General features: G+C 36.5%; 1 protein-coding gene across 1 annotated transcript in view; it reads right to left on the reverse strand.

Annotated features, from left to right (window-relative positions):
- Positions 1–22,228, reverse strand: part of LRRK2 (leucine rich repeat kinase 2) — a gene marked incomplete at both ends in the record, with an annotated part of 199,740 nt that overhangs the window by 66,944 nt on the left and 110,568 nt on the right. The window contains 7 exons of the mRNA XM_080706299.1: positions 2,165–2,355; positions 10,905–11,005; positions 16,974–17,120; positions 17,992–18,183; positions 18,438–18,584; positions 19,744–19,898; positions 20,648–20,835. Coding sequence (XP_080562425.1) covers positions 2,165–2,355; positions 10,905–11,005; positions 16,974–17,120; positions 17,992–18,183; positions 18,438–18,584; positions 19,744–19,898; positions 20,648–20,835 — 1,121 coding nt within the window. The remainder of the gene's footprint in view (positions 1–2,164; positions 2,356–10,904; positions 11,006–16,973; positions 17,121–17,991; positions 18,184–18,437; positions 18,585–19,743; positions 19,899–20,647; positions 20,836–22,228) is intronic.

Genomic DNA, 22,228 nt, shown 5'->3' on the forward strand with positions numbered 1-22,228 from the left:
GCCTAAACTGCATTTTCCCTAGATTGATTTAACACAAGGTTCCCCCTGGTGTCCAAAAGCAGATACGTCAACCCGAATCCAAATCCCTGCATCTGGTATATTAAAAAGTCTGTGTGGATTTCATAGTTTCTGAACTCTTACAAAAAGAGAAGTCTACTCATTTAATGCATGTATTATATTCTCTCTAAACTATTCATAGATATGTTCTCTGAATTTGGCTTTATTTGGAGAAGAGGATATTTGTTTTCCTTACTGTCCATTTTTATTTCTAGATTCTGGGCCAAAGTCCTATTCAGTCTTCAGAAGAGAAAGAAGAGATTTTCCTCCATGTATAGGTACTACATGCCAGGTAATGTTTCTCTTCCTTATTCCACACTAAAAACACACATTTTCTGAGGACACTGTTCTGGGTGTCATAGATAGAAGGGTGAGCAAGATGAATATCTGCCCTATCACTTAGATTCTCCTGGCAAAACATATTTTAAAAATGAAACCATGGGTAATACACAGCAGCAATAAGAGGTATAGATGCCTGTCAGGATTTGGACCTGTGTTAAAAGCTCTGTGTTAAAAGCACAATCTCCAGTTGAGCAAGGTTCAGAGGACTTTTAGGCAATGGCTAGATAATCTGGACTCTGATCTCATCAATATGTTAATCTATTTGGTTGCTTGTTCTATTGATAGCTGACTAGACTAATGGGAAGTAGAACAAAGATTGAGGAAGTGGTCACCAGGAAGAGTTTAGCATGTCCCTTGCATGTTCGGTTTCTCTCTCTCTCTCTCTCGTGTGTGTCTTTGGGGGTGTGTGCGTGCATGCATGTGTATGTGCATGCACACTTTCTAGTTGTCATGGGAGATGCAGCCTTCTTCTGATATATCACTCTACCATGTTTCTGCCTTGGAGCTGGCCAACTATGGACTGAACCTCTGAAACCATGAGCCAAATAAACCTTTCCTTCTCTAAGATGTTCTTGTCATATGGTGTGGTCACAGAGATGCAAAAGTTTTATTAACACAATGCCAGAGAGACACAGGGGCACTGGGGAGATTCTCTCTGAGAAGAAACCTGAAATAAATGAGAAGTGAAACAAAAGGACATCTGGAAATCAGATACTTCTAGTTAAGAAAATATCAGAAATAAAGCATCTAGCGTATTTGAGAAGCTTCGGGGAGACAAATGGCTGGGCACAGGGACCCGTAAGTTAGATAGGAGAGTGTTAGGAACAGAAGCAAACCTAATCCAATTTTTATGTCAAAAAAATCACTCTGTTGTATGAAGAACAGGCTACTTAACGAAACAAAGATGAAAACAGAAGGACCAGTCAGACAATGAGAAATAACTGCTCAGACACATGTGGGAGTAAGAGAATCTGAGTAGGAGCTGTATGAAGATATATTTTAGTAGATCTGAAAAGATCTACAAAAGGATTAGGTGTGCAACGAGAGAGGAAGAAGGAATAAAGGATGACTCCCAGGTGAAACCACAGGTGACAGGAAATGGGAAGAAACAGGAGAGGAATATCAGGAATTTAATTTTGGAAGTCTTCAATTGTTACCAAAATTCTTATAACTTTATATATTGAGAATTAGCCTTGGTCTACAGACCATAAAGAATGGGTAATAATCAGAAATATAAAATCACAGTCACTATGTGTGTGGAGAAGCGATTTATCCCAGTTCTTTTTCTCCAAAGACATGGCCACTCTGCCTCTATCTAGCACCTAGCTGCAGGGTGCAGGGTTGGATGTGCCTCTGAGACACATGAGACAGCCATGCAGTGGAACCCAATGCAAATCACTCTGGTCCTCTTCAGAAGTATGGCTGAATGGTTCCTTACTAAAATTGCCTAACTGACACTCTTTTTGATACCTGGAAGCATAATATGATTTTTTTTTTTTTAGGGGTGGCAGATCAAATCAGTGTTAAGATAATGAGCCCTCGAGCAGGAGTTCCATTACCACCAGCCAGGAGATTCTGCATGGTCTTCAAATTTTTATTTTATGAAATTACAAAATCTTACCCAGGAAATGGCTATTTGACTAAAATTGTTTGCAAAATGTTAGTGGGAAATAGTGTTATGGGGAAGTGCTGTTTCCAGAGCCTTGGAGTGAGTTTGGGGTCACACATATCATGTATTGAATAAAAAATAACATGATCCAGTTACCTCAAGCCATCAGCCACATGTAGAGCAATCCGGTGCTGGAGGGTTCTGGTAAGACTGCCTGTGTCCTGCTGAAGCAGGCGATCCAAAGAGCCCTTGGAGGCTAACTCCATCACCAGCATTCGAGGACGAATCCCAGCTGCCAGCAGAGATATTAAACTGGGGTGGTGGAGATGGCAGAGCACCACCAGCTCCTACAAAAATCCAAAATCACATAACAGTAACAAAGCATCTGCTCTCACCAAACATCTCCTTCCTTCCTGAAATGCATTGGCCCTATGATCATGTTTTCTTCTGGGTGAATGGATTATGGCAAACTTTGCATTTCTTTGTGTTTTTTAAAAAGTATATATTCAATATTTTTTATAAAAACAGTTATATATATATATATATATATATATATATATATATATATATATATACATATACATATTTGTGTGTGTGTGTGTGGTACTGGGGGTGGTACCCAGAGGCTTCCTACCTCTGGGCTATACTCCCAGACCTATTTTATATTTTATTTGGAAACAGGGTCTCACTAAGTTGCTGAAGGCCTCACTCAGTGGCTGAGGCTGCCTTCAAACCTGCACGATCCTCCTGTCTCCACCTCCCAAGCGTGGGGATTACAAGCGTGCGCCACCATGCCCAGCTTCAAAAACAGCTAGTTTTAGCCAAGTGTGGTGGTGCACGCTTGTAATCCCTGTGCTTGGGAGAAAGAGACAGGAGGATCGTGCAGGTTCAAAGCCAGCCATTGTGGTTTAAGAGACCCTGTTTCCAGAAATAAAAAAGTATAAAATGGGTCTGGGAGTGTAGCCCATAGGTAGAAGGGCTTTCAGGAACCCCAGTACAACCAAAAATAAAAACAAAAAAATCTAGTTTTACAACTATAATTTACATTAAATTATTTATTTATTTATTTATTTGCAGTACTGGGGATGGAACCCAGGGGAATTCTACCTCTGAGTGACACCCTCAGCCATAATTTTTTATTCTTCATTTTTGAAACAGAGTCTCACTGAGTTGCAAGGGACCTCACTAAGCTGTCCGCGAACCGTTATCCTCTGGTCTCTGCTTCCCGAATGCTGGGATTTTAAGTGTACTGGCATACATTAAATTTTTAAGTTTCATTTTTTTCTTTTTGGCTCTGCTTTCACCAGAACATTACATGAAGGAACAATGTACACATGTGGTCATCCTCACAAGGCATGTCAATTTTATCCAGTAAATTCTAGTTGGCCACAGAATCCATCTCAACCCAGGATTCGCAGCAGCAGCTGCTAATGGACTACGAATGGCTTATGGGGTAAAGCCTGCCTATAATCTCTTGTGTAATGACTACAAAGATTTACTAGGATTGCACTTTATAGAAATAGATAGGATCCTGCCCTGCTGAGACTCTCTAATTACCAGTTAGCATTCATAGGTTAAAATCCCATGTAATTCCATGACCTTCTCTGGCCCCAGGTCTCTTGCCAGATCCTACCTCCTTTCTCCCTCCTCTTCATTCATCAGCCTTCAGTCACATTAGCATTTATTCAAGCCCAGAATCTATCAGGGTTTGCCTCCGCCAACTGTCTGTCTGGATATCCCTTGCCCTTCACATGGCTGATGTCTTCTTGCCATTCAGATCTTGGCTCAAATACCATGACTTCCCCAAGTGTCCTGCCTTGGTCACACTTACTAAAGCAATTTCCTTTTGCAGCAAGAAGCACAGGCACCACGGCAGCTTACACAGAGGTCTCCATTTGATGGAACCCTTTCTCAAGCCCACATCACCTGAGATGTTATAGTTTCCTCAATCACATCATGATGTTTGAATTCCATACTCACTGTGTCCTCCATATTCCCACTCTGAAACTACAAATTACTTGATATTCATCATTTTTCTAGAAATGTATCATTCTTCTAGACCACATTATGCGAAACTATAGTTATTTTTTATGGTGGAGTTGCATTTGAATTCTATGTGCACTTGATTTTGCATATTCTGCTTCATTGTGAAAGTGTATTTTAGTTGAAATTTGCAGCTTGTTTGATGTTAAATTGATTCATCTTTAAACTGTGATCACGGCAGAAGCTCTGCTTTTTAATCACCAACTTCAAAGATGCAGAGAATCAGTGCCAACTGGGTTTATCAGGAAACTGAAACATGGAGAATGTTGCCAGCTAAAGAAGGGCTGAATATCCTGAGAGGTTTTTTTTCCCAAGAATAAAGTTTCAGACTACAGTCATATTTGCTTAGTAGATAAAAATCAGCTTTTCCCCATGTCTGATTAGTTCAGTTAAAACTGATGAGAACAAGTCAAGTTAGATCTGTTTATTTTTATAGGAATAGTCAGGAACTTAATCCACAACTTACTTACTTTCTTTATTTTATTTTACTTGTAGTGGGGATTTAACTCAGAGACATTCTTCAACTGAACTACACTCTCTGTCTGTCCTTTCTATATTTTGTTTTGAAACAGGTTCTAACTAAGTTATCTCACAGTGGCCTCAAATCTGTGATACTTCTGTCTTAGCCTTAGTACTGGTGTTACAGGAATGGGCCACCATGCCAGGCTCTACTCCACATTTTCTATAGGAAAAAGGCAAGTCACTGATTGCAAAGAGAAGCAAGAGAGAGTAACAAGTCTTTCCCAACTCATGATTAAGGTAGCGTGACCTTCAAAATGCAACATATCCAGTCACAACAAAATGTTTTTAATATATCAAAGAGAAGGTGAAGATGAATACATTCAAAAATATAGCTGAGTGCTGGTAAAAGAGGCCAAATTAGCAATAAGTTCTACTTGCCTCATTCCTATAGTCAGCAGAGACTCAGAAAAATTGGGAAATAAATTATATTATTATGCAAAACAAGGAATACTAGAGTGGCCACTGTTAGTTATGTATTCTTCTTTCTTCCTAAGAAGACTTTGATGTTTGCTGGAGCTATTCATCCTTCACCCCTACACCTGGCTCAGGGACTTCTGGGGGAGGTCCCCAGTAGGAGCCTCAGAAAAAGAGGTGGGAACAGTCTAAGTAATACAATCCTTACTAACATAGTGATTGGTTCAGTAACACAGAGCTGTCAGTCAGCACACAACACTGCCCTGAACATATGCACTCGTTCAGAAAAGGAAAGAAACTCAACAGAGTCTTTTTGAGAAAAAATTTCCCAGCACAGTTTACATAGAAATTGTTTTAATTATTTAGAATAACTGAAATATTACAACTATATATTTTGAAAGTATGCAGTGGTTACTTACATCCAGTTACAACAAAATATTTTTAATAAATCAAAGAGATGGTGAGGATGAAAAGATTCAAAAATATAGCGAGTTTCTTCAAAGAATTTCTCTTCTTCAAAGAGTTTCTTTGAGACAGAGGGAAGTTGTTCTGTTTTACTTAATGGGCTACCATATAGGGCTTTGGGTTCCTCTGAAACACAAGACTTCAAAAGAGGGACCCTCTTTTCTTCTGTGTTTGTTACATATAATTGTGAAGCCTGGAACCAGTTAACAATACAAAAAATGTATTCCTGAGAGAATAAAACCAATACATTGAGATTGAAGAAAACTGGCCAGAACTACTAGATTAAATCAACTGTATAGTAACTATCACCAACCCTATAATTTTTGAAAGTAATTTTTTTATAATTTAAAAAAATTAATACTTTTTGGAAAATAAAGGTGATTTATCTGATTTTTTGTAATTTCTTGAAAATTTTTTTGGAAAAGTAAAGATCATTTATCTGATGAAACCCATTACAGTAAGTTTTTAAGCTAGAAATAGAGGCAAGAAAGAGCATTACATATCTAGAACTCTTCAACAGCAAAAAGGCACCGAGCAAAAAGGAAACTCTCTGAAGCACAGCACCAAAGAAAAGTTGCCCTGACTTTTACAGCTATTATGGTCTCATCTGGCCTAAGTATCCCTGACTCTGTAACCTAAACTACCAAGTATCCACGACAATGCTCATCCATTAAGAGTTCATGGATGATATTCTAGTTCACAGAGAGGTAAAAAATGCTAAGAATACCTTTTTTGGTTACCTATCATACCTACACAGTCCTTTAATAACCATTATAGTTCTCTGTTCATAGATATAAAGAACCACCCAAAGATACTCAATTTGGAAAACTATCAACACGAAAGATAAAAATAAACTCAGGACAAGTGATCTTGGAGAAAACAGCAATAATGCAAATAATTGGAAAAATAAAACCAAGTTCATATTAACACAAATCTTTGAGGCTATCTCATCTAAAATAATGTCTATAAAGGAGCAACTGAAGTAGGGGTAAATTTCTGGAAGTTAACAATATGGTATCTAAGAAAATTCAATAGAGTTAAATAATAGATGAGGCAATTCTGATAAGTAAAGTAAAAATTTGTGAGAGATGGACAACTACTCTCAAATGATAGAAAAACCTTTTAAAAGGAAATTAGAGAACCAGGCAGTTAATCATCTAATATACATCATTATATATAATTATATATTATTATATTATTATATATTAGATGATGTGTATATGTATACATACATACCAAGAAGAAAGATCAGATATAATGGATCATAAGGAAGTAGATAAGGGCTCTGGAAAAGCAGGTATTTGACTAATTTAACTTAACTACTATGTGTCTGCCATTATCTGCTCACTCTCTGGCCTGGTACATAGCAACTACTGGATAAAAATTAGCCAATGATTCAAATATTGGGAAAAAATAATAAAAAGTGGAAGAGAATTCATAGAGAAAAATTTGCCACCAAATGAAGAGACAGATGGAATAAAAAATGACAAACAGAGCCGGGCGTGGCGGCACACACTTGTAATCCCAGGCTGAGACAGGAGGAATGCACAGGTTCGAAGCCAGCCTCAGCTACTCAGTGAGGCTCTCAGCAACTTAGTGAGACCGTGTTTCCAAATAAAATATAAAACAGGTCTGGGAGTATAGCCCGGAGGTAGAAAAGCCTCTGGGTTCCACCCCCAGTACCACACACACACACAAAAAAAAAAGACAAGCACATATTTGTTAAGTTTTAAACTATCAAGTATAATGGAAATCCAAAAGATACAATTTTCAGGTTTTAAATTTAAGGTAAAAATTGTTTCCCATTCTGTCAGTTCTTTGCTGAGGTTCTTGATAGTTTCCTTTGCTGTATATAAGCTCTTCAGTTTAATACAGTGCCACATGTTAATCCTCTGTTTAATTTCTTGTAACTTTGGGGTCTTGTTGAGAAAGTTTTTACCTGTCCCTATGTGTTGAAGTGTTGGACCTATGCCCTCTTCAAGGAGCTGCAAGGTCTCTGGTCTGATTTCTAAGTCTTTGATCCATCTTGAAATGACTCTTGTGCAGCGTGAGAAAGTGGGGTTTATTCCTTTTTTTTCTGCATATGGTTAACCAGTTTTGCTAAGACCATTTGTTGAAGAGGTTATTTTTTTCCAGTGTATGTTTTTGTCCTCTTTGTCAAAATTCAGTTGGCTATAAATGTGCTAATTTGTTTCTGAGTCTTCTGTTCTGCTCCATTGGACTAATATTTAGAATATACAGAGAACTCAAAAAACTCAACACTAAGAAAACCAATAACCCAATCAAAAATGGACAAGTGAATTAAATAGACACTTCATAAAAGAAGAAATTAAAATGGCTAATAAATGTACAAAAAATATTCAACATACTTAGCAATAAGAAAGATCCAAATCAAAACTACCCTGAAATTTTACCTAACTCCAATTAGAATGGCAATCATTCAAACACATTGTCAGTGGGATTGCAAATTAGTGCAACCACTTTGGAAGACAGTATGGAGAATCCTCAGAAGAGGAATGTATGATTCAGCAATACTGCTTCTGGGTATCTACACAAAAGAATGGAAACCAAATTACCAAACTAATCCATGTGTATCTATGTTCATAGCCATAAATTCACAACTGCCCAACTATAAAACCAGCCAAGATGTCCATCAACAAATGAATGGATTACAAAACTATGGGATATGTACACAATGAAATTTTACTCAGCCATTAAGAAGAACAAAATTATGTCGTCTGTGGGGAAATCGATAGGACTGGAGAACATTATGCTAAGTGAGGTAGTCACAAAAAGCAAAAAATCAGATGCTCTCCCTAATATGGGGAACCTAGTGGGGGGAAAAGGGTCATAGGAGAAACTCTAGACGAAGAAGGAGAAACTACAGATGAGCAAATAAAGCGACATAACAGAGAAGGATAAGGAGGGAAGAAGGAACTTCCTTAATGTACATAATAAACACTCACAAACATATCAAAGTCAATCACTAAGCTAAACATGAGAAGGAATGAGGGAGGAGGGAACTGGGTGGGAATTGGGGGAGGATAAATGAGTGATGTTTGCATGCATGCCTCTACCATCTTGTATTCCATTAAGATGTCTGACAATGCACCAATAAAATGTAAAAAATAAAAATAAATTTAAGGTAACCTATGTAGGAAAAAAAATATTCTTTTCTAAATATTAGACCAATCAGCAGCAGAAAGTATTGAAAAAATCAATATTTTTTTTTCAAATTTTGAAGAAAACTTATTTCAAACCTCAGTATTTAAAATTTAAGAGTTACAGCATATCCATCAAGTGTAAGAGCAAAATTAAGACAGTTTTCACATGAAAGAACTAATATCATTTACCTCCAAAGCATCCTCTTTGAAAAATCTGATTTGAAGAGAGTTTCCAAAAAAAGGCAAGACTATCCTACCAAGAGGAAGCCATAGAATCCAAGAAATACTGAGACTCTCAAGAACAATGAGGAAAAGGAGGGACAGACTAATAATTGTGCAAGCAGACTGGAAAGCCATCCTCCCTACTAAGAATAGAGGTTGTGGGATAAATGGGTGATTTTCTCAAGACAAAAATAGTAGCTATAGTCAGGCATGATGGTACAGGCCTGTAATCCCAATACTTGGTTTACTGAATCCAAGGTTTGAGGTCAACCGCAGCAATTTTTTTTTTTTTTTTTTTTTTTTTTTTTTGGTGGTACTGGGGGTGGAACCCAGGGGCTTTCTACTTCTGGCTGATACTCCCAGACCTACTTTATATTTTATTTGGAAACAGGGTCTCACTAAGTTGCTGAAAGTCTCACTAAGTAGCTGAGCCTGGGTTCGAACCTATGCAATCCTCCTGTCTCAGCCTCCCAAGCGCTGGGATTACAAGCATGAGCCACCATGCCCGGCTCAACCTCAGCAATTTAGCAAGACACTCAGTAACTTAATGAGACTCTGCTTCAAAATAAAAAATAAAATAGGGATGGATGTATAACTCTAAGGTAGACTGTCCCTGGATTCAATCCCCAGAACCACAAAGGAGGAAGAAGAGGAAGAAGAGAAGAAAGAAATAGAGTTCACTATATAAAACACATGATTAAGAACTTAGACATTCTTAAAGGAATGATGGAAGGGTATACCTTTTCTCTCCATATGTTAAAAAAAAAAAAGATAGCCCTAAAGGCCAGAAAATGCTAAACGCTACATTGAAAAAATATCAGGACATAAATGTCACCCAAAATTAAAATAAGATCTTATTTTTATCAGTTGATGATAAAAACTGAAAAACAAATAACCCATTTGACTTTTTTGATACTTGGAATATTTCTAATCTAGTAGAAAAAAGACATTATATTCTTAGGTATTTTCTTACCTAAGAGTAGAAATGTTTTATACAAATTAAAAAAGTAACTATCAAGGTCATTTACTAGTTTTATATTTAGAACCAAATTATAGACAAAAAGTAAACAATTTAAATGCTATCATAGAACATATTGTAAATATCAACTTTATTCATATAAAAATAAAAGGATAGATTATAGAATTCAAGAAGAGGTTTAAGGAGAAGGCAAAAGAAAAAAAGAAAAATAATAATATTTTTCTCACATGACAAGGAGTTAGTTCATTCTGCCTAGAATTGGTGTACTCAAAATGTTTTATAAATTATTTCAACTTATAATTGTTACTGAATTAGTAAAACTAATATAATAAATTTTAATTTGTGTGCGTGTGCATGCGTGTGTGTGTGTGTGTGTGTGTGTGTGTGTGTGTGTTGCTAGGGATTTAACCAGAGGTTTTCTACCTCTGAGCTAAACCCCAACCCTATTTTATTTTTTATTTTGACGCATGGTCCCACTAAGCTGCAGAGGATCTAAGTTGATAAGGTTGGCCATGAACCTACAGTCCTCCTGTCTCAGTCTCCTAAATCCTGGGATTAAAGCACGCACCACCAAACCCAGATTATATTGCACACTTTGCGTACTGAGGTTCTAACATTAAAAAGAGAGTGTAAGCCAGGAGTGGTGGTGCACGCTTATAATCCCCGCACTTGGGAGGCAGAGACAGGAGGATCACACAGGTTTGAAGCCAGCCTCGCTGGCTTAAGAGACCCTGTTTCTAAATAAAAATATAAAATAGGTCTGGGAGTGTAGCCCGGAGGTAGAAGGGTTCCATCCCCAGTACCACCCCCCCAAAAAAAGAGAGTGTGAGTCTTTCCAAAAAAAAATACATCAGACTCAAGTATTGCAATTGCAGGTACTTTCAAAACATTGCCATTAGTGTGTTTGTGTGTGTGTTTTAACAAGAAAACGTGAAGCTTTTATTCTACAAAGAAAAGACAAAGACAAACTCAAACTTTTAAGAAAAATATGGTCATCACTTTGGTCTTTTCACAGTTGCGTGCCAAATAAAAGTTGCAGAAAATTAATAATGTCTGGTTTAAAATAATAATGTAATAGCTTTCTTACTTGTCTCAGCAGCCTCAGAGATGTGTGCTTATTAAAAAGCTTCACAGCCACTTCCTTTCCCTCATAGGCGGCTCGATAGACAGATCCAAAGCTACCATCACCTTTGAAAGAAAATGCAAAGCATTTCAACTCATCTCTCTAAGCAGAAAAGCTGAAGTACATGTGTTGGAACTGTATCTGTTGCATATCTGAAAAAAATCTGACCTACTGGTTTCACGGAATCAATTATTTGGGGGGTACTGGAGTATTGACCAGGACATTCTACTTCCAACCTACACCCTCGGCCCTATTGTATTTTTTCTTTTGAAACAAGATCTTGTTAATTTGCTAAGGCTGGCTCATACCTGTGATCCTCTTGTCTCAGCTTCTCAAGTACTGGGGTTATAGGCATGTGCCCCCACGCCCTGATAAATCTGCCTCCTTGAATGTTTCCCCTTCCTTCTTCTACTTTACAAACTAAGATGCAACTAAGGAATCCGTCCCCAACCTTCCCTCTGCACATGTTCGTACAGTAATTCTATCTACATCTATATCTTCATCCATCCTGAAATGTAGAGAATTTTCACATTTTAACTGACAGTCATCAGAAACCCTCTAAATGCTTTCCTATATGCCCAACTTTGTGTTGGAGATTTCCACTGGTATGCTCTTCCAAATCTCAATTACAGTTTATTAAAACCACGTTCATCATATTCAAAATAGTTTTTATTCCACCTTCCATATATCTGGTAAAAACAGAACAAAACTCCTTCAAGGTCATTGTAGAGTGAAGACAAAAGAGTGAGGTGAGGTCTGGGCCGGTGGGCCACTCTGTCACCTCACCTACAAGCATGAGGCCCTGGCCACCTCTCCCACCACACTCACGCGATTGTGCCTCAGTGCCTCTGCCTAGATGGACTGAGTGCATTATCACCAGCTCATTCTATCTCTCCTGCACAATTAATTCCCCTAAATTTCAGTTTAATTGTATCATTCTCCTGCTCAAACCCAAATTATTCTGTATCTCCTACTAAATCAAATTCAAATTCATCCCCAAATTCCCTTTCTAGTTTTCTTCTCATTTTATGTCTATTCTCAAGGCTCAAGTCCAGTACTTTTTTAAGGAAAAAAAGTACTAAAAAGCTAGTGCTGGCAAAACAGTGCATCTGAGGAGCTTTTAAAAAAATACTAATGTCTGGGCTTAATGATTCTGATCCAATTACTCCTAGCAGGTACTGGTCATTAGGATTCTTTTTGCTTTAATCCCCTGATAACCACAGTAATGAGCAACAAGGGCTGAGAACAGATGCTCTGGACAAACTGGAATAACAAAAACACGCCGAGCATGCTTTGTACCTTCCATCCACATCCCTGCCCCATCATATTTTGACAAGCTCTACCACCTTGTCATCTATACCTCTGGGAAGTTTATCAAGCTGTAAGACCTAAAACCTACTGAGAAAACAATGCCTTTGAAGAAAAGACCATGATCAGCCCCACGGACAATTATTTTTCCCTGATGTATAGTGAATTCTATTCATATAATATTTACGGTTCTCATAAATTGCCTTGAAACGTAGTCATTTGATGGATATAAGTGAAGTAACAAAAGGAAATCTGACAATGTTAAAACTTGTTAGAAATAAGTGGTAAAATTATGCATCTATAGAAACCTACTTACTTGTGTATATTTTAATCTCTGTAATAAGCATATTTAATCATGTATTATTTTATGCTCAGAAGCAATGTTTAGTAAAAATAAATGACTCATGTGGGTATATCTTGTATTTTTTTTCTTTTTACAATGGGGGTAGAAGGGACTGGAGATTGAGCTTAGGGGCATTCTACCTTTGAGCTATACCCCTAACCCTGTTTTATTTTTTATTCTGAAACAGGGTCCTGATAAGTTACTGAGGTTCTCTCTAAGTTGCTGAAGCTGCCCTTGAAACTGGGATCCTTCCATCTCAACCTCCCAAGTACTGGGATTACAGACGTGTCACCACACATGATTAGCATATCTTGTATTTCTAATAGATTGTAAACATGTTAAAATTGCTATATACATCTTATTAGTATTGGTATCCTCCTACTCCATGCCTCTAGTACCAAATAAATATTGGACTTCTAGAAGCATTCATTAATATTTTTGGGTACTTTTATAGAGAGAAATTAAGGTTATAAAGACAGTTAAGTATGAGAAAAAGAAGATTGGGTAAACAGGAGAGGAAAAAGATAAAGAAAACAAGTGGGTAGGAGGGAGGGCAGGTGGGGGAGAAAGAAAGAGAGAAAAACTTTAATAAATAAAAGATGCATTCTATTTTTGTTTCCCTCAGTCTGTACAGCTTTCAACAAAGAAAAGATTTAATGGAGAGAGAAAAGATAGGGAGATATGTAAAAATTTCATGTAAAAGTAGACATTTCTAATTTTGTATAGCCTTTCCCTATTTGAGGATCACTACCATAAATATATAATATGGACTGTCACATTCTTCATGTGACCAATAACAAAAATAAGGTTAAGGATTGCTATTTGTATATTGAACATAGCTAGGTAGGTAAGAAAACCCAAAGCCAAGAAACCTTTCTAACCCCATTCAGTCACACTCTTGAAGTACCTGTATATTGTGAGTCTCCAAAAAAATTATCCTTCACAGAGGGAATATACTCTGTAACTTCTCAGACAGATAAACTCTACAGAGTACACTTTAAAATATATTAACAAAATAACTCTATTCATCTCTTTAATATGTGCCTATTAGTCACTGTATAATAGCACTATCTGGGAAGAAAAGAGTTAACAGAAGACTGAAATTCACTCCTGCTCCACAAACAACTGTGAGGGTGAAGGACCTTCCCTAGATCCTCCTACCATTAATATACTGAGAATCTGATTGTGACAGGTTCTTAGAAGAACATATTGTTTACATCAATGGTGCTAAACCCTGTCCCCTACCTTTGGCAATGCCAGAGACATTGTAATTATCACACCTGGGGAGGCCGGGAAGCAGATAATACAGACATCTAGAGATAGAGGACAGGGATGCTATTAAACATCCTGCAAGACACAAAACAGACCTCCATAACAAAAAACTATCCAGCCCAAAATGATGAAGGTGCAAAGGCCTTGATCTGATCTACTTTCTGTAAAGAAACATGAATGCCCGTATTCCCAGGACTTGGAAGGCTGAGACAGGAGGATCTCAGGTTCAAGACCGTAATGGTTTGAATTTAGACGGTCTCTCTACCCCTCTGGGAAAAGAGATCATTGTGTTGGAGGTAGAGCTTGGCTACGAGAGAGGTCCTTGGGAGTGTGACCTTGGGAATTAAATAAAGTCCTTCCTCCCCTTGTTCTCTCTCTTGCTTCCAGATGTGAGCGCAGACTCATTGCTTTCTCTCTGCTTCCTGCTGCCATTCCCATTCCCTGCACACCTAGCATGATATGAACTAAACCTCTGAAATTTCCAAGAACTCTGAGAAAATAAATATCCTTCATATAAATTGTGTTTGGTCAGTCTTATTGGGTCATGGCAGTAAGAAGGTGGACAGAGACAAGGGCTAACCTCAGCAAATTATCAAGGCCCTTGGCAACTTAGTGAGAACGTATTTCAAAAAATAAAAGAATAAAATAAAATATGGCTAGGAGTATAGCTCATACGTAGAACATTTCTGGGTTCAATCCCCCAGTACTAAACAACAATAACAACAAAACAAGCAAAAATCCAAAATGAGATGTATGGATTTTGGGTATAGGGCTAGATAAGGAAGAATGATCACATAAACCCCTAAAAAAATAGGTGCTTCAAGTTTGGCGTTGGTTAGTTTGGCACTGACAATTTAGCATTTCATGTTAACTCTTCCAGAGTTCCAAGGCATTCAGATGCATTTATAAACTTCCCAGTCAGTATGAACAATAAAGATTTAAGGGAGTTTATTTAGGTTTATATATTATGTCCTACATTTTGAAAATATTTTGCTAATACTGTGTCTAACAGATTTTATACATTCTCTCTATAGTAATTCAATTAAAAATAAATGTATACACATGCAAAAGCAACTGCTACATAAAGTTAGAGTTGTTTTTAAATACTTTACATTAAGTCAACTCAATGCTTTTTGGTCTTCCCAGGACTCCCAGGAATGTTTAGAACTTGAGTATACCATTCTACATTTCACAGTGAAGCATTTTATACTCAAAGAGCCAAAAGCTGAAAGAGTAGGTTTTAAGTATTGAAACCATAAAAGGAATAATTGTATAAGGCAGTACATATCTTAAATAGCTTGATTTAGTCACCCCACCATATTTAAATATAACAAAACGTCATGTGCATAAAATTTTTACTTGTCAATTAAAGGTAAGGTTTTTTAATTTAGTCTTTTTTTATTGGTGCACTAGAGTCTCACATCATAATGTGGATAATGTTGACAATGACATATATTCACACAGTACTTCAAAATATACGTATATAATTTAAAGAGGAAAGCAGAAAGCTGAAATTCAGATCAAGGCCTCACCAGCACTGTAAGGACCTTAGCTTTTATTCTAAAGAAGAGAAAAAAAACACAAAGGCATTCTACAAAATAACATGGTATGACATATTATAAGCCAACCATTTCTTTCAAAAAGTAGTTTCTAAGTATAAATGTATTAATCAGGACTGTTGGCACACACCTGTAATCCTAGTACTTGGGAGGCTGAGACAGGAGGATCACATGGGTTGAAGCCGGCCTCACCAACCTAGCAATGACTCACCAACCTAATGTGACCCTATTTCAAAATATAAAGTTAAAAAAAGGGCCAAGGGTACAGCTCAGAGATAAAATGTTTCTGTGTTTAATCTCAAGAACCATTAAAAGAAAAAAAAGGTATTCAATCTCTTAGTTTTATGGATCATGTTTTAAAAATATATTTTAGGCCTCAAAACCCATGTATAATGATAGGATAGAAATGAGAACACTGAGCTAGGCAAGGTAGTGCACACTTGTTATTCCAGTACTTGGAAGGCTGAGACAGGAGAATCGTAGGTTTGCAGCCAGGCTTAGCACCTTAGGGAGGCTCTCTACAACAACCTAGAGAGACCTGTTTCAAAATAGAAGAACAAATGAGAATCAGGTTGGGGATGTAGCTCAGAGTTAGAATGCTCCTGGTTCCACCCCTAGTACGAGAGAGAGAGAGAGAGAGAGAGAGAGAGAGAGGGGAAGGGAAGGGAAGGGAAGGGAAGGGAAGGGAAGGGAAGGGAAGGGAGAATGCTGTTTAATGATTACTATGATTTCATCTTCTTTTAATGAACACATATATAAAGATATTACATGACTTTAGCGATTTCCATCTACCCTGTTGAAAATTACTGATTGGATTCATGGTATCAGCCAATCAATGTGAATTATTCAACATACCAAAAACAAACAAACCAGAATGTCAGTATATTCAGTATGTAAACAATGATTCTGATTTTTTTTTTTCCAATACTGGGGATGGAACCCAGGGGCATTCTACCTCCAAGCTATACCCCCCACCCCGAGCCCTTTTTTCCATTCTTTATTTTGAAAAAGGGTCTGAGTTGCAAAAGGCCTCACTAAGTAGTTGAGGCTGTCCACAATCCTCTATCCTCCTGTCCCAGCCTCCCAAATGCTGGGATTACAAGTGTGTGCCACCACGCTGGCTGCTTCTGCTTTTTTAATTCCAAATTTTTATGAACATTTTTAAGAATTCAACATTGTCATATGAGTAATAAAACTGCTGCTATAATTACAAAGAGTATTCTTCCTTTATTGTTCTGAAATGAGAAATGACTACTTTACTCAAATGAAAATCTCCTTATCTGCTTCCCCCATCCTTAGCAATTATGGCAAGTACAAGGACATATTCTACAAATATGTGTGTCACTATGATATTCCCACCTTCATCTTGATCCTAGTCTACACTAGCATGGGCAAAGTCAAAATGTGATATTTCTTTTTATCATTCCAAATGAAAAACATCACATGTATAAAAATCTATGAAGGTATAATTATAGGATTTGAATAACTGTCTAAATTATAAGGAGGAAATTGCATCCTATGTTTATTCTCAAAATAAAAAAAGATATTTACCTAAGAGAAACTCTGGAGATTGCTCAAATTCCAATTCATCATTATTTAACATAATATTTCTAGGCAGGTCAGCCAAAATCAAGTCAGGAGCAATCTGAGATATTGGAATGGTAAGTCTTGGTCGATCTGGATTTACAAGAAGGTCTCCTGGAAAGTTTGCAAAAGATTAAATGAAAAAAAAATGGTGTATATACAGAAATTTTTGTTTTTACTTGCAAAAAATCACACATTTTTTTTATCACTTCTAATCACTTCCTTAGATTTCCTTACCAATCCTACATTTTTCTGGAAATTTTTAAGTTTATTTAACATAGAACTTGTTAGAATTTTAAAAATTCATTATGAGGTTAGTTCATTAGATTGCAGAATTCGAAACTGCCTTAGCCTATCTGACTTCCTTTTTTTTTTTTTTTTTTTTTTTTTTTTTTTTTTTTTTTTTTTTTTGGTGGTACTGGGGTTCCTGGAAGCCCTTGTACCTCCGGGCTACACTCCCAGACCTATTTTTACATTTTTATTTGGAAACAGGGTCTCCTAAGCCAGCGTGCGGGGCTGGCTTCGAACCTGCACGATCCTCCTGTTTCTGCCTCCCAAGCGCGGGGATTACAAGCGTGCGCCACCACGCCCGGCGCTATCTGACTTCTAACTAGGAAGTATTTACTCTCTACTCTTATGACATTTGTGAATCAGTTGCCATATGGCAGAAATGTGTTATCCCCATATATTGTTGAATTTTACTCCTCTTAACAGTCCCATGAGTTAGGTTTGGTTAGCATACCCATTTCAAAGATGAGGCTATGATACTCAAAAAACCATTATTCAAACTCTCAAGCCAACATTTTCAGAATACAGAACACAAGATCTTGTTAACCACTATAATACATGTTTCTAAGCTGTCAGTATAATTGACTATAGTACCTTTTAACTTATTCCTCTGCATAAAAGTATCTTTACATATAAAAATCACTTCACAAATCATGAAGGGTCACTTAAAAAGTTAAAAAGCTGTAGCAGAGCATACCTTCTTCTGCTTTCTTCATCAAGTCATCAAGTAAGATTTTTTGATGTTCTTCACCATCATTAAAACTATATAATGCCCATTTTTTCAACAGAGTTTCTCCTTCACCACAAATATCAATCTCTAGTAACCCGGGAAACCATTCTTCCATGAGAGAATCGATGTGGTCCACAACTTGGCCCAAGAGAATACAGCCTATATAGTTCAAAATAGAGTGCATCAATCTTACACAATAATAAAGGATAAGGCAGCCTGGACAGTTGTTATTGCTGTCTTATTGTGGACAGGGTCTTGCTACATTGCCCAGGCTAGGTTTGGTGATCCTCCTACCTTACTTAGTCTTGCAAGTATCTGGCACTACAGGTACTTGGACCCTGGAAAGATTTTATTTTTCTTAAGTTTAGATTTTTCTAGTGGCACAATTCAGAATTTCAACTTTATTTTCTTACCTTTTCTGCAAGAAGGCACAGTGATTTTTAAGAAACTCTCTGAGCAACTGTCTAAGACTTCAGATCCCACCAGACAATAAGCTTCAGGAGACCAATTCAAGTAGATGCCTTGTCGCCAGTACATTCTGTTTGGACGAAGTGCTCGTTCTGAAAGAAGTTGAAATTGAATCCAATAACTATTAACTATTTCATAAATGAAAGAGAAAAAAATTCTTTACATAACCCAAGTATTATTAATAGGTATATTTATTTTGTAAGAAGGTACTGAGTTGTTAATGAGTCTTCATTCATATTTATTAACTATTGCATTAAATATTTTATCCTTAATTTTGCAACAAAATAAGTTAAATGTCCTGTAGATACCTAAGATACATTTCAGGTTTATATGATTAAGCAATTTAATGTGATTAATATATTAAAAAGAATCATAAAAAGTTCTCATAATTTTTTTGGTGTGTGTGTGTGTATGGTACTGGTGGTGGAACCCACCAGTTTCTGAGAGCCTCACTAAGTAGTTGAGGCTGGCTTCAAACCTGTCCGATCCTCCTGTCTCAGCCTCCCACACGCTGGAATTACAAGTGTGCGCCACCATGCCTGGCTTCTCATAATTTTTAAGTTGATTGTCATGCTACATTGGAGAATATTTCTAAACTTTTAAATCCATTGTAATTACTTATATGTTCATTAATTCCAAGCAATGTAAGGTTTATTTCAGAAATCAGTAATGCCCATGTAAAGCTGTCTTTTAAACAATGGCAATAAAAATTGTATTTTCTCTTTGAAGTATTAAGAGGCCTTTTTATTCTAGAACAAAAAGCTAACAACCTAAATGCCTATTTTTGTTCTTTTCTATAAATCCCCTCAAGGATCGTGCAGGATAATGGAAATATTATAGTTTCTACCTTAGTGACAAGTATCTGTTATACTTGTTTAGTAAAATTCCTTCACTATGCAGTGGTCATTTCTGTTTTGTTGTTCATTTATGTGTGTGTATGTGTGTGTGCACGTGTGTGTACAGTATGTGCAAACCAATAGCTCCTAGAAATCTTCTACTTCTTAAAATTACTGCAAGATGCTCATAGTTGTTGAGAATGTGTATAAAATGAGAGAAAATGGGCCTGAGGAAGGACCTGAGGAATTTCTTGCAGACAAACTGAATGAATTTATATGTGTTCATGTGTCTTTATATTGACCACTCTAAGTTCTTATAATTTTATTATCTGAATTCGATTGCTTTCCAAAATCTGGGATATTGACATATTATTTTTTTCCAATGTCTCTATTAAATCTTCATTTTAATACATACCTCTTCCTGAAAGCATGTAAGGTGAAATTTCAAGTAATCTATTTATTAATCTTGACCAAAATCCCATTGGAAAATATGGCATTTCATATAGTCGGATGATGATTTCAGAGTTTTCACAATGAGGAAGCTCTATCACAGGCCTGTGGTCAGACAAACTAAAAAAAAAAAAATGATACTACCGTTATAGAACTTCAGAAAACACCCAAACGGGTTGACCAAAGTGCTTTACCGCTTGAAATCATGACAGCAACCATTTTAAACAAGAAAACTTAATTCATATTACTCCTTTGTAACATGCTACATCAGGAATTCAATGGTCATGGAATCAATTCAAATTCACACTCTGATGTAATAGATGCAGGAAATTGTTTCAGTAATCCTACATGTACTAATAAATTATTATAATTAGTTATGCATAGACATTAAAACTACATAAAACTTGAAAAAATACATGTCCTAGAAAAATGCATTTCTATTTTTAGAACCATCATCCTTCAACCAATAAAATTTGCTCTTTCAACCTCATATTATGTTACAACATTCTCTACTTGCTTACAAAACAATAAGAAAACAAATACTACAACTCAGGGCTAGAATTTAGGCCTCCATACATTTCTTTAAAATTGTTAAAATCTCAGTATCTCTCTGGAATTTCACTAACATAATAAAACTTGCATTGCCATGTAAGCCAAATAGCAATTATATACATGAAACAAGTCACTATATCTTTTTGCCAAATGCAAGTCTTTCATTAAAAATCCATGCTATGCTTTAACAAAAAGTTTATAAAGGAAGCAAAAAAATACTTAGTACATCTATTGTAGACCAAAGTTACTTTGAAAATTAAGAAAATATAATAAATGGTGAATTTCCATGGAGAAATTAAGTTTTGGAATTTTTTTACCTGCTTGGAACCAGCAAATATTCCTCTCCAATTGGCAAGGCGATTTGGAATTTTTCTAGGAGTTTAAAATACTGTGTCATGTAATTCTTTGGAAATCTCTTTTTCTTTGAGAGAAATTTTTCCACATCTCTACGTGAAATAATTCCCTTAGGATGGTTCAGACAGCCTTCCACTTTTACTGTTAAAATCTGAAAGATTTGAACTCATGGTCATTATGATTATATAATCACAAGGATTCAATTTCTGAAAAGCGTTGTATTTAATGCATTTCATGTCTCTTTGCTTAGAGAGAGTAATCAAAACAATTTGTTCAGTACACACAGAATCTAATTTCTCTAGCAGTCATACAGTCTAAAAATCCCCTGGGCCCGGCGTGGTGGCACACACTTGCAACCCACGCACTTGGGAGGCGGAGACAGGAGGATCGCGCAGGTTCGAAGCCAGCTGTGCTTGCTGGCTTAAGAGACCCTGTTTCCAAACAAAAAGTATAAAAAAAAAAAATAGGTCTGGGAGTGTAGCCTGGAGGTAGAAGGGCTTCCAGGAACCCCAGTAATACCAAAAATAAAAATAATAAATAAAAAATAATAAATAAATAAATAAATAAATATCCCCTGGGACAGCCACTCTCAAGAAAATATTTATTAAGTTAAAGGAATGAATTCAGGTCAGAATTTGTTAGGATTCTCTAAAACCACTGAACTTCAAGCTCCAATTAACAGATGGATCCAATGTTGTATGATAGTGTATGATCTCATTTCTAATATACTACTAGGGAAATAAAGTCTGTTAATAGAACAGGAATATAGTACTGGCATTTATATAATGCTAGTTGGCATTTATATCATAGGAATGTACTTCCATCAATGAAAAGAGAGGCGGCCTGGTGCAGGTTAATGATTTTCAAGGCAACTACTACACTTAGCTGAATTCTGTTTGCAAAATCGGGTAAGTCTGAGATGAGGCTTGAGCATCTGCTTTTTTATAAACAAGCAACCCAGATAATTTCAGCACAGAGATTATACTCTGAGCTTCAGTCACTGTCATAGCAGTAAAGAAATTTGTTCAGAAGAATGCAAAGTCAAATCCAGGCTCTAAGAGCTGGGCATGGTGGCACATGCTTGTAATCTCAGCTCTTGGGAGGCTGAGACAGGAGGATCACACAAGTTCAAAGGTTCTCAGCAACTTAGTGAGACCCTGTTTCCCAAATAAAGTATAAAATAGGTCTTGGAGTATAGTCTGGAGGTAGAAAAGTCCCTGGATTCCATCCCTAGTACCACACACACACACACACACACACACACACACACACACAAAAAAAAAAAAAAAAAATCCAGGCTTTACTACTAGCTGTGTGGCCTTGGGAAAGGTGCTTGATTTCTTTAAGATTTCTTTAAGGCACAGTTTCCTTCTCTGTAAAATGAGAAAATAAAAGTAGCTTTCTCTTACATTGCCATAAGAATAAAATAACACATGTAATGTGTGCAGTGCATGTGACAATGTTTGGCATATAGAATCTTTAATATATCACTTATAACTATATATCTTTATAAATTTATTAATAAAATTTATATAAATTGGATA

This window comes from Muscardinus avellanarius (assembly GCF_963383645.1).
Source record: "Muscardinus avellanarius genome assembly, chromosome: 11".
NCBI classification, from domain to species: Eukaryota; Metazoa; Chordata; class Mammalia; order Rodentia; family Gliridae; genus Muscardinus; species Muscardinus avellanarius.